This window comes from Cyrtonyx montezumae, unplaced genomic scaffold (genome assembly GCF_038088225.1).
Source record: "Cyrtonyx montezumae isolate F1298 unplaced genomic scaffold, pur_monq_1.0 scaffold_4, whole genome shotgun sequence".
Classification (NCBI taxonomy): Eukaryota; Metazoa; Chordata; class Aves; order Galliformes; family Odontophoridae; genus Cyrtonyx; species Cyrtonyx montezumae.
In genome coordinates this window covers 13438372-13451372 of record NW_027072045.1, presented here as the reverse complement: position 1 = coordinate 13451372, position 13001 = coordinate 13438372, and the positions used below count along the sequence as shown (strand labels likewise).

The window sequence follows — 13001 nt, the reverse complement described above, 5'->3', positions numbered from 1 at the left end:
TATCTTACCTTGCTGTCCTGTACTTTGGCTTCGTTTGTCCCGCAGCTATTAGGGGAATAAAGAAAGCCTTGCCCTCTCAGTGGGGAGTTGGCTGAGTAAACTTATTGCATGGTAAGGCTCTGCATGGTGTAAGCAATTCAAGCAAAACAGTTAATGTTTCCTTGTATTGTATTGCATTCTTAAATGGCATTGTATGCTTTTTTTTTTTTTTCTTTCCCTCTGGAATAACTATCATGTTTCCTGTTCAGATCACGTTGGTATATTCCCATGCCATCACCTCCAGGCACTGCAGAAATATCCCTCTTTATTCCCACAGCTACATAGGGCACCTATAAATAGCAGAAACTCTGAATTGTTTTTTTTTTTTTAATTTTTATTTTTAAATTTCTCTGCAGGAGGTGACAGGATCTTTCACGCCCTTTTATAACACATCTGTAAATTCAGTAAGTACACTGCATAGGGTAAAGATCAACTGCCTACTTGGCACTATGGTATACCTAGGAAGTGGGGAATATGGTTCTGGTAGAAAATGAGCTACTTTTACAGGATAGAAGCTGATCAGAACCTTATCTGACACACTGTCCTATTGCTACCAACATTATATATTATCTGTCTTGCCACTGAATGAAAAATACATCAGTGCTAAATCTTTTCTAGAAGACAAGCATTTCTTCTCTGTTGCCACAAAAAGTTGTGGGCATGCAAATCTCTGAGCTTTACAAACTGGCCTTTCTGCTTGCTGTACTGCCTGTTTTCTGATGCACAAGACTCTACATGGGCTTGCCTTTTTCCAGCATTTTATTGCATTGTCGGCTGTAGGTGGTGGGAGAGCCAGGGTGAAGGGATAACAAGCAATACACCTTCCATCATCACTGTGTGATAAGCTTTCTATATCCAGGCCTCAACTGCCTTGTCACTTGTAGCTGTGTGACATTTTTGTGAAGGCTAGAAAAAGCCAGAGAGTTTTAATATGGGATGCACCCAGGTTTCAGTTCCTTTAAGGCTCTGCATACCTTGCATCTGCAAGCCCAGAAAAGTTCAGTGCTCTCCAGTGATGGATGCTCCAGATAGGGGCCTGCAGGCACATGCTGCAGTGAAGACAAAGAGCAGATTTGTGAAAGCACATCATTTTGGGGGGCTTCCTGCTCTCTTTTTCTTCTTCCTCTTCTGAATCCATTTTTTTTCGGGCATATATTAGCACTTATCTCTTGCGTATGCTTTTTTTCTAGTGCCAAGCCTCTTCTTGAGGAAGAACATATGCACTTTCAAGCACAGGCCAGACCTGAGGGTCCGGCTGGCTTCTCCAAGTGTAACATACCCTATGCTGCTGTTGCAGTCTTGCAACTGATAAACCTCTGTCTGTGATTGCTTCATATAAAGTCCTTTTTTGTAAATGTTCTGTAACTGTCTCATTTCTAGATTTCTACAACTGCAACAGCAAGCACACCTGTCCAGACAGATTGTTCTTACGGGGTAAGAGTTTGTTTCATCATTTAATTTGATTGATTACATGGAGTGTTTTTCCTCTGAAATCATAGAATTATCTGAGTTGGAAGGGACCTTTAAAGATCATCTGGTTCAACTCCCCTACAATGAACAGGGACTCCTACAACTCAGTGAGGCTGTTCAGAGCCCTGTCCAGTCTGACCTTGAATGCCTCCAGGGATGGAACATAACACCATCTCTGTGGGCAATCTGTTTAAATGCTTCACTGCCTTTATCATAAAAACAAAAAAAACTTTTTATTTGTATTTGTCCTAAATCTCCCCTCTTTTAGTTTGAAACTGTTTAGCCTTGTCCTGTCACAACACAACCTTCTATAAAGAGTCTGTCCCCTTCTTTCCTATAGCCCCCCTTTAGATATTGAAAGGCCACTACCAGGTCTCCCTGGAGCCACCTCTTCTCTAGACCCAACAGCCCCAGCTCTCTCAGCCTGTCCTCACTTCGGGGCAGGTGTTCCACCCCTTGGATCATTTTCGTGGCTGTCCTTTGGATGTGGTCCAGTGAGTCCACCTCTCTCCTGCACTGATGACTCCACATCTGGATGCAAATCAAACTTCTGAATCTCCTGTCTATCCCAGTGTGTAGTATAACTGGGTTTGATAGCACTGCTGTGGCCCAGTGCTGTAGTTTTGTCCCTCACGTTGGCTATTCTTTTTGCATGCTAGGACACATGTTCAGCTACTAAGCACAGAATTAAAGGACCACCCTGCATGTGTTTGACCTGACTTTCTTTCTTTGTGTGTTAGTATAAACCCTGGGTGGTTGGAGTAGCTGCAGGGATACCCAGCTTCCTGGCATTGGTCCTTGCAGTCATCTTGGTAGTGGTCTGTGTTCTCCAGTGGTCAAATTTCAGATGGAAACAGGTAAATAGAATGTACTGCCAATTCTAAGCCTAGTCCTCTATGTCAGAAGCCTGATTCAGTCCCCTCTGTAGCTCTTGAAAAGTTCAAGGCCCCACTCGTAGGCACCCATGCTATCACTGCTTTGCTTAGGAGTTAAAGGATCATTAAGATAAAAGAGAAATTCATACAAAAATTCAGAAGGAGCACCTCCAGGTGGTCTGTTAACTGGTAGGAAACAAAATCTATGGCCAGAGTTGTTCAGTGGATTCTTCTCACTCAAGCAGGAATCCTCTGATTCCAAAATGGTGTGATTTAGCTCCCAAAGTATTTCTGAATTTTTTCATAATATGTAGTTGGTCGGCTTTTCCTCTGTTCCAGGCTGTGGGTTGGTTTTAGATGCCCTATGTCCCCAGTGATGGGGTAGAGTCAGAGGTTTCCTTCCTCTGAGGTGAAAAAGCACTCATATGGAGGTGGAGGAGGAAAGCCAGGAAGCGCTGTGGCAGCAAAACACTGTCAGTTCTGCCTACAATGGTCTGTTCCTTTCCCTGCTACTTTACAGAAGATTTAACCAGCTCTAGTTCTTGCATGGCTCATTCTGTTCACGCTCTAGAAATAGATCTGTAATAGTACCAAGGGAAGTGGCATTCTTGTAGTTTTGTTCTGCTTTTCTGATTGTAAATGTGCAAGCAATGGTCTTTTCTCCTGTATTAAATGATCAGAAGGATTTGGAATGTTGTCGTAAAAGCAACTCTTGGGCATTAAACATTCCTTTCTGAAAAGTGATTCCCACGGGCTGGCACTGAGTGGCCTGTGTGGTTGCCCCAAATGAAAAAAATCATTTTAACATGCATTTTAAAATACGTTACTTTATTATCCCCTGTGGTTATCTACACAATGAGTATGATCTGAGTTCTGAAGCTGTTTAATAACAAAAAATGTTCTGACTGCGTTGCGCTCCTTGTGCAGTTATGAGTGAGCTGAAGATAGATGTTGTTTGTCACTGTTTTTATTCATTGCTTTAGGCGAATGAATGTCACGAAGAGCAGGAAGAACATGAATATGAACAGTCCCCTACCAGACCTCCAAATGTAAGTCGTGGTTTGACTGGCTATTAACATAGCACCTGTGCTACTGAGTTACAAAACACTGAGGTGGCTTTAGCGGCAGTAATAGTGACCACAGCTTAAACTCCTTTCCCTTGCTTTCCTAGAGTTCCTGTGTTACAAGTATTTCTAGCAAAATGTGTGTGTCTCATGGAATCACTGACAAGAGCCATGTGAAGGATTGCCATTGTTTTAGAGTTATACGGGTATGAGAGCTGAATATTCCATGGAAAAAAGTTGGAGAGAGGAGGAATGAATGAGAAATGTAATCAAATATGACATTTTCTTCAAAATACTGACAGACAGTTCCAAAGGGAAGCAGGAATTCTAGTGTTCTCTATTCTCTGCAGCCTGAGTACTTACTGACAGCCATCACAGAAATGATATTTTCCCTCTAGGATATTTACCTGAATGTGACGGAAGAGACAAGAAATGTCTATGTAAACGAAGATCAAGGAAAACACTTTGGAACAGGCATCCAAAAACAAGCAAAGCCACCACATACGAGGAAGCCCAGATCAGCGCTGCCTGTGACAGAATCCATTTATGAAAATTATCGTCCCTCTCACTGAGAGAAAAGTACCAAATGAGGGCTGGGACCAGAAATAACAAACGCCATCTTTTCCCTTTTGTATTTGTGCATACATGAAATTGTGGAGGATAGGGTAGAGAGACATTGTGCAGGGAAAGAACCTGTTTGAGCGTATGGCTCTGAGAGGCTCAGAGATACGCTCCTCATTTGGGGAGTACCAAGACTCTCTGGGAGAGATGGCTTTGCTGTCCTCCTACATTTAATTGTTGGAATAAAGAAAGTGTAAGTACTCATTGGCCGGCTGGTAGGGAAGGATAACTGAAGTGTTTCCTGGAGTCCCCATCACTCAGATGCTTTTGCTTCTCACAGATGCCTGGGAGGACATAGAGGTACCCTCACTCTCATTTGCTGGGAGGACACTAGACTGTAGGTGAGGTTTCTTCCTGATTTCCTTCTGGAGGCAGAAAGGAACTCCAGCTGCTGCCCTCACCCCCAGGGATGGCAATTTCCCTCTGTTCTCCAGTACTGCTGGCTCTGAGTGGTGTCTCGCTGCCTTTCACTGTTCCCTCCTCAGTGCTCCCACAAAAGGCATTTCAGCTGAGCTGTGGAATGAGAGTGTTTATTCTCCTGTTTTCAGCAGGAGATGCCATGCAGGAAATGATCTCCTCTGCAGCCCTTTCTTGATTCATGGGTGGTGCTGAGGGGCCACAGCGTTGGTTGAGTGCTGAATTGGCAAATGCTTCAGGGAGACAGAGGAGCCACAGGGAAGGTGCTCCCAGCCCTTCCAGCCCGTAAAAGCTGGGCCCTAGCATGTCCCATAATTGAGAGGCCCCCAACAGCAGGCAGAGGTCCCACTAGAGATGAACAGCATTGAAACTCTGGCTGCCTTCAGCTTCTGAACTGGGGAGTGCTGACCTCTGGGAGAGCTGCTGCAGTTTTCTGCCAGCCACCTGTGGGCAGCATTCTGGCAGGGATCCTTGCAGGCAGCAGCTGTGAGTCCAAAGGTGGAGCGGGCACGGCCTCACTCTGGCAAGGACAGCCCTGAACGCAGGGTGCTGCTTGCTTGCACTGTGACAACTGTGCTGTGTGCAGCTGTGGTTTCGAGCACGGTCCTAACTTAAAGAAAGTAACAGCTCAAGTCCTCATAGAATGATTGTTCTTTATTGGGTCATTAGCATTCATGTACACAACACGGTCCCTCTGCAAAGTGTGCTGCTCTTGGTGGGACACGTCCTGCTAGAAGCAGGTGATGGACTTTGTGAGCAGTCCTCATGGACGCTTTGTGTTCAGGTTGGGCCATGCTCCCACAACTAGTTTGAGTTGGGATGGTGTAAAGGAGCAGACTGGCTCAGGAGCACAGCAGTGAGGTTTTGTGCCTCTCAGCGGGGGATAGCACAGAGCTGGTAGTGGGGAGGAACGTTTCCTGTCCCACTGAGTGTTGGGGTGATGCTGAGTTCCTCGGGACTGACAACAGGCTTCACGGTGAAGTTCTGCAGGATGGCGGTCAAGAGTAAGAATATCTCCATGCGTGCCAGGCCCTCCCCAGGGCATATTCGTTTCCCTGGAAGCAAACACAACCAATAGCACTGAGCGGGCGTTGTTGAGTGGCTCGGAGTTTCTACCAAGCCCATGTGTTATGTATGCAGCTTTATTGACTAGATGCAGGCACAGCAGCGAGGTGAGTGGCAGTTGGGCTGGGTGTGTATAGGCAGTGCAGGAGCAGGAGAGGTCTTGAACACAGAGCAGGCACGGAGAGGATGGGAGAGTGAGGTGATGCAAAGCGTGGGTGAGAGAGCGGAGGGATGTGGCTGTTGGGCGGTGGGTGGTTGCACGTGGCCTGCTTAAGCAGGGCCTGGGAAAAGTGGATCTGCTGGGGAAAGACGGGCTGGTTAAGGATGGCTTTGCTTGATGTGTATGAAAGTGACAGGTAGTTCAGAACATGAGAACGGGTCCCCTGTGCATCTTTTAATCAGCATTTCCGAACAGGGATTTTGGAAAGCCATTAGGCTCCAACCGAGATGTCTGATGTGGTGAGATAAGGGATAAGCAGGGAGGAATTGTAAGAGCAGTGAAACCTGAGGAAGCACTGGCTGGGCTGGGCTGGGAGCATGTGTGGTCAGCTGAGCAGGTGGACCACAGCTCCTGAGGGAGGAAGGCTGTGCCTTACCTGCCGAGAAGGGGATGAAGAACTCGCTCTTCCTGAAGGTGCCATTGTGGTTCAAGAAATGTCCGGGATTAAACTCAGTTGGGTTTGGAAACTCCTTGCCATCATACAGTACAGAACTGAGGAGGGGATAGACTGTGGTGCCCTGTGGTGACAGGAGAAGAGCAGAGCATGAAGGGGAGCAGCATAAGATCCCTTAATCCGTCTGCCTACCGAGCTAAGGCTGATCTTAGCAGTGCAGTCGTGTCACAACTCGTGAAAATAAATGTGAGAACCGTGGCCAAGGGTTGCCCTGCCCTGCCAGCCTTGAGTGCCTCGTGTGTGAGAACAGGAAGGTGATTTCCCTCATTCCTCTGAATGCAATTGTAGTCCCCATCACTTGTGGCAAAGGACCTCTCTGTACTCAGGAATCACAGACTGATTTAGCTTCCCAGGAGATGCCCAGGCTCTGCCTGATTGTGGTGAGCAATTCCACTGCTTGTTGCCCGTAACTGACAGTCTGAGGACAATGGTGCTGCATCTCAGATGTCAATCTGGAGGCAGCTTGCCTGCTAACCTTCGGAATAACGTAGTCTCTGAAGTGGATGTCTTTGGTCACGGCCCGAGGCACACTCGTGGGGATGAGGGCGATAAAGCGCTGTATTTCGTGGACCACTGCATCTGTGTAGGGCATCTGGGTCCGGTCAGCCACGCACGGTCTTCGTGATCGTCCTACTATGCGGTCAATCTCTTCTTGTACTTTCTCTGTCATGATAAGCACAGGTGATAGGGTGGGAAAAGATGGCAAAACCCTTCCACGCAGGTTGTCCTAATCTGTCCTCAAATCCCGTGAGTTAAGAAGCAAGTTAGAGATGATTGGGACCTTTATGTTGTTTTTGGTGCTGTGTGGAATACATCTCCACTGCAGCCTGTTCAAAGCGTGTCTTATAATACCTAGGTTAAATATGAGCTCTGAGTGATAAACATGTGGATGCAGTCAAGTCCTGGGTTGTCGTTGCTTTGCATTGCACAGGCACCAAGAGGATGCAAGGATATTGCCATTGTATGTAGATTCTGAAAGGGAACCATTATTAGATGTGTTATGTCTTGGGCTTTTAAGGGGATGGCATGCATTTTCTCCTGTTGCCAGTGACACCAGTATTCCCCTCGCCCAACTTTATTCTCTATTTGAATTTTCAGGCTATGGAGAACAGCAGAGAGAAAAAAGACTGTAGTCAGGTACCTTGTATCTTTGGATATTTGAGAAGAAGCAGAAGCCCATATCGTACAGTGGTGCTTGTTGTCTCCGTTCCAGCAATGAACAAGTCAAAGGTGGAGGTTATCAGGTTCTTCATGTGGAAGTGTGATTTGGGATTGTCTTTTTCCTAGGGAAAAGGCTTTGCTGTTTCTCAGTTTGAATAGGGACTTGTGACCTTTTTTTTCCATTTTTCCACCCAGTGCTATTGAATTTCTCTTTCTAATTGCTGTAGCCAAGTGGAAGAAGCCATCAGCACAGGTGTATTTAGGGAGCAGCTGTGACTTGGTGTTTCCTTACCTCCTGCATTTTGCTGAGGAAGCAGTCAATGAAATCCTGGGGGGCACTGGGATCCAGGGAAGCTTGGTGCAGCTTCACCTCCTCTGCTACAAAGGCTTTTACAGCATCAATTTCTTTGAATATGTTGTTGTGTGGGCCAGGCAGGTAATCCAGGATGGAGGAGAACATCTGGTATAGCTGGAAGGAAAGAAAGAGGAATGTCCCCAGTATGACCATTGTCCTATTCTTTGTAATTAGTAAAAAGCTTAGGTTGGAGGAAAGCCAAGAAGAAGGGCTATTGGGCTAGGCAGTTCAGTAGAGCAATGGTGAACTGCTTGGTGATGATATGAATTCTTAGAGTTATTAAATGGCTTGGGGTGAAAAGGACCTTCAGGATCATCTAATTCCAAACCTGCTGCTGCATTGTCTTGCAGGCATTCCCTATTCTTTACCAGAGTGTTACTGTGTCCTACTGTGAAGGATGAAATGAGACTTCCCTGTGAGGAAGGCCTCCTGCTCCCCTGGCTGAATGCCCCCACTGTGAGATGGCTGCTGAATGTACCTGTCCCCAGCGGGAGTTCATCATCTCAAATACGTTGTTCATGTTGTTCATCAGGGACAGGAACTTCTTGTCTTTATAGTCAAAGCGTTTCCCAAAGACAATGGAGCATATGACATTGGAGACTGCACAGCTCAGCTTGAATGTTGGGTCGAAGGGCATTCCTGTGAGTTCAGAAAAGTTACGATCTATAAATAAGTAAATCAATACTTAAATAAAACCTATGGCTGCTGTGTGCAAGATGAGCTGCAGAGGGCAGTGGAAATTCACAGTCTCTGAATGAGACAAAGAGGTTCTCCAAAAAGAACTGTATGTGATCATGGCATTGTTAAGTGCTTTCAGGGATCAAATGCACAGAAAGGTGAAGTAACAGAATGTCAGAATGGCTCAGAGAATTCTGAGAGGTCACATGTTCAAGCAGGGCCACCTAGAGCCACTGCCTGAGGAGCGTGTGCAGATATCTTTTGGATGTCTCCAAGAATGGAGACTCCACAACTTCTGCTAAGCACATGGACTCCCTTGGCACGTTCCTCTTTTGCAAATGTGAGCTGTATTAGAAGTGGATCGTACTGTTTGTTTTTGTGATCTCTTCAAGCAAGTGCTCAGCCTCCTCCTGGATCCTCTCTTCAATGCTCCTCTTCCCCATCCCAAAGTTGCGCAGAGTGGTGAGAGCAAACCGTCGAACTTGTAACCATTCCTCGTTGTTGCTGAAAACAATGCCTGTAGAGGAAGAAGAAAGAAGAAAGGCCTGTGTTTGGTGTGCTGGACCTGAGATGAGTGGAGGCTTGCGAGGAGAGTGAGTGCTATGCCAGGGTTAACACTGACATAGCATCATGTAGTACTGGGGTTTGGAGGCAAGCTCTGGAGGTCCTGTGGTCCAGCAGCTTGCTTTTGGCCTTCTCCAGGATATAACCAATGTCCTTGTGAACAGTTCATCCCTTATATCCACAGAGGACTTCCCTTATTGCAATATAGCTCTGTTGCTTCATGCCCTTCACTGTGGACACATGAGACACGTCCACCTCCATGTCTCTCTTTATCCTCTTGAGGCAGTGGAAGCCAGAGATTGAGGGCTTCCCTGCCTTCCCCTGTCCAAGTGGGACCCACCCTCTTCACTTTGACTGCCCTCTTGCGTGATTTGCTCCCGCTCTCATCTGCCCTACTTGTCCTCAGTCCTTCCCTTTTCCTCAGGGGAAGCTCGGTCAGTGGACATACCTAATCCTTTGTTGGCCCGGTCTCCGATAGGCATGTGTCCTCTGGCAGCAAACTCATCCCCACGGTCAATCAAGGCTTCTTTCACCACCTCATATCCAGACAGCACCACTACAGGAGTTGGGCCCAGTTGCACTGAGAAGACTGGCCCATATTTTTCAGAGAGCTGTCAAAACACAAGAGAGAAGAACGTGGCCGTGGAGCAGGTTGAGAGCGGGGTTGGAAAGTGATTGGGCTGCTGCCTCCTACTGCAGTCTGTGCAGCCTCACAGAGCTGCGTCTTGAAGTAAGACCTGGTCCTCTCAAGACAAGCATCAGTGAGCCATCAGATCCTAAAGAAGGGTGACAGCAGTGAGGGGGGCAGCTGCGATCTCCAGGGCTTTTCCACTCCTTGCTCATTGTCATGGTTTTATGATTTTTGTTATGTTATTGATATTCTACGTCATAACATCATGTAGTGTATTGGGAATTAAAGAGTTAATGCTCTAGCTGCATGGATCATCGATAGTTCTGGGTGTACCTGTCTCGGAAGAGAAGAAAAACTACATTCCCTAGAGGACTGCGATGCTTTGCATTTTTTCGTGTTTCCGCTCAGAAGGAAAGATAAAAACTCTCTGTGCTCACAGGACACTCTTCCCTTGGGATGGAGGTCAGCAGTGTGTGTTTGTTGCAGCTGTCTGCCTTCAGCGTTAGTGTAAGGCCTGCAGTTTATTGGACACTCTCTCTCTCTTGCTCATTTTATAAGATTCATTATCCTCAATTCCAATTATATTGTTTTATTTTGCTTTCTGATATCTTATTTAGTAAATTAGATTTCCTCCTCAGATTGTTGCGGCTGTTTTGTTCCTAGGCCCATCTCCCTTCTCCCTTTTTCCCTTTCCCCCTTCCTCTTCCCTGGGGTGTGGGTCCATGGGTCCCCTACCTCAATCATCACGGTACCAGGTCAAACCGGCCCACAGACTGCTGACATGCATAGCCACTCATCAGGGTGTAGCCACATGTCATCCCCAAGCACACATCCCACACATTGCTCGCCCTCAGCAGAAACTGAGAAAAGAAGGGAGTCCTTACCTTCTCAAGAGTTTTGGCTAAATTCTTTGGCTTCACCTGCAGTATATTTCCTACGATGGGGAAGGGAGCTGGTCCCTCAGGCATCTTCCCCTTTCCTGACCTCTTTCTCCATTGCGCGATGGAGAGCAGGCATGCAACACAAACCAGGAGGACAACACTCGCTGCTCCCAGGAGCTCCATTTCCCAGGTGGACAAGAGCTTCTGAGTGTGCTGTTATGGCTGCCTGAGCCCCTTTATATTCTGAAGTGTTCTGCTTTCTTAGGTGAACTACAGGTTTTTTTTGTCATGTGTTTGAGTTAATAAGTGCTTCTAATCAGTCATTTGTTTTTGCCCTTTGTTGCGAAACCTGGACTTGTCAGATATGATCTGAGGATCGAGTACACACCTTATGTCAAACAACTGCAGAGGCCATCAGAGTTTAAGAAATTTAAAGTATCCTAATCGGTCTATTTGTTTCCCTCAAAGTTCACTGTTACAGAGTTTGCAGTATGAGTGTGGTGTTCTACTTGAGGTGCTCCCAGAAATGTACTGTTGTAGGGCATCTTGCGCGTACCACTGTGCCACATGGGTTTTCAATTTTTAAGCAATCTTTGGTACCAGTTCTCACGAGGAGCAATCTGTGCTTGTTCCTGGAGTCTTTCTGACAGCACTGTTTAAGTTCGCACTGCATCCAACAGTGCAGCAATGCAGAGCCAGAACTGTTTGAGGAAAATCACATCTTCTCAAATGTGCAAAGCTCCCTAGTTTTCTACCAATTGCACACAGAGGACTGTTTCTGTGCTTCCATGTTAGCAGCCTGTGTCTGACATTTTGGAGCAGTGACACTTTTAACAGAGAGCATTGTCACTCAGCTTCTTGCACTTATGCCATGGAGTGAGCAATCAGTGCAGCAACAGGGAGGAAACATGGGGAAAAGAGGCAGAACTGCTGGACAGGCCAGTGAGTGGAAGGACTCAGGTGAGAGGAGGAGTTGGAAGGCCCTTCTGGGGCTCCAGAGTGGAGTGCCGAAAGGAGCTGTTCTCAGCTCTGTGTTATGTACACAGACTCATCTCTTGACATAAGCTCAGCTCCTGCCTGGTTGTTTGTTGGAATGGGTGAAAGCACACTTTGATGGATTTGGAGCCAGGAGGAATGAGTATGGTAGAAAGTGTTAAACTGCTGGGTTGGATACACCTGGGCTCGTCAAGACTCATTGGACCCAGCTGGCTCCACAGCTTAAAAGGGCCAAGCTAAGTGCAGGTGCTTAGCAAAAGAGTGGGGTGGGTGTTGTTGGGCAGACAGCGGCTGTGTTTTTCTGGGGGTTGTTTGGTCCCCTTGCTTTGGTTGTGGGGACTTGGAGTAGGCCTTTTGCTAACCATGACCTGCTGGCTTGTGGTCAGGGAAGCTTGTAGATCACCTTACCCTTAGGCTTGGAAGGAAATGCAAGTCCTTGCAGTTGCTGTGACCAAAGAAACCTACATAACCTACTACTGCCTGAGGGTGCACACAAGTACTTGTTTTGGATCTGTCTGCTGGCTGCACCCTCAGCAAATTTGATGAGTGGTGCTGTTAATACTGTCTAGGGAAAGGATGCTGTCTGGGGCAGACCTTAATGGGCTTGAGATGTGAATGCATCTGAGTCTCAGGAAGTTGGACAAAGCTGAGTGGAAGGTCCTGCACCTGGATGGGGCACTCCCAAACACCCGAGCAGGCTATGAGGTCTGCTCCAAAAGGATCAGCCTTGTGGAGTAGGTCTTGGAGGTACTGTTGTTTGAAAACATCAATCAAAGCTGGCACCTATGGCAAAAAAATCCAATTGTATCTTACACTGCATGAAAAGCAATGTGGCACACAGGTCAATGGAGGCAGTTCCCCCCTCTACTCTTTGCTCCTCAGACAAAACATGTAGTTTTGCATCTGAGAGCTCAGTGGCTCCAAGCACATGAGAGACATGGACTTGTTGTAGCAGATCCAGAGAAGCATTGTGAAAGGACATCAGAGGGCTGGAGCACCTTGCCTGTGAAGGTGTACGTTCAGCCTGGGGAAGAAAAGGCTCCAAGGAGATCTTATAGTAGTAGCCTTCCAGTTGCTACAGGGGGTACACATGAAAGATGTGGAATGTATGTAGTGATAGGACAAGGCGTAATGGATTTGAACTGAAAGGGGGTAGGTTTGGGTTAGACATAAGGATGAAAATATTCACAGTGGGGGTGGTGGATATGAAGTGGGCTGCCCAGAGATGCTGTGGATGCCCCATCCCTGGTGGTGTTCAGGGCCAGGTTGGATAGGACTTAGTGCAACCTGGTTTCATGGACGGTGTCCCTTCCCAGGGCTGAGGAGTTCGAACTAGATGGTCTTTGAGGGTCCTTCCAACCCAACCATTCTATGACGCTATGGTATGGGGAAGTCCTATTCTGGAAGGCCCAGAACTTTCTAATGTCCGTTTCACTTCTGAAAGACCTTTGCTTGATTCTCTGGTCAATAACGGAATTGCCATCAAGTTCAGACAAGATTTCGTTGTGCT

General features: G+C 46.9%; 2 protein-coding genes across 6 annotated transcripts in view; one reads left to right on the top strand and one right to left on the bottom strand.

Annotated features, from left to right (window-relative positions):
• Positions 1-13001, top strand: part of TLL2 (tolloid like 2) — a 104737-nt gene that overhangs the window by 89942 nt on the left and 1794 nt on the right. For 4 of the 5 annotated variants that reach the window (XR_010622777.1, XR_010622778.1, XR_010622775.1 and 1 more), the window contains 5 exons: positions 396-443; positions 1420-1473; positions 2250-2366; positions 3368-3433; positions 3847-4070. The gene's annotated coding sequence lies outside the window, so the exon portion shown is untranslated. Of the gene's footprint in view, positions 1-395; positions 444-1419; positions 1474-2249; positions 2367-3367; positions 3434-3846; positions 4071-13001 lie in introns of those variants that run through there. The other variant, XR_010622776.1, reaches the window with a different exon arrangement.
• Positions 5151-10678, bottom strand: LOC136054845 (cytochrome P450 2C9-like). Its single transcript, XM_065746304.1, has 9 exons — positions 10499-10678; positions 9432-9594; positions 8787-8936; positions 8220-8380; positions 7679-7855; positions 7367-7508; positions 6701-6888; positions 6148-6289; positions 5151-5541 (listed from the first exon to the last, which is right to left on the bottom strand). Exons 1-9 carry the CDS (start codon positions 10676-10678, stop codon positions 5360-5362), a joined length of 1485 nt encoding a protein of 494 aa, XP_065602376.1. The 3' UTR covers positions 5151-5359.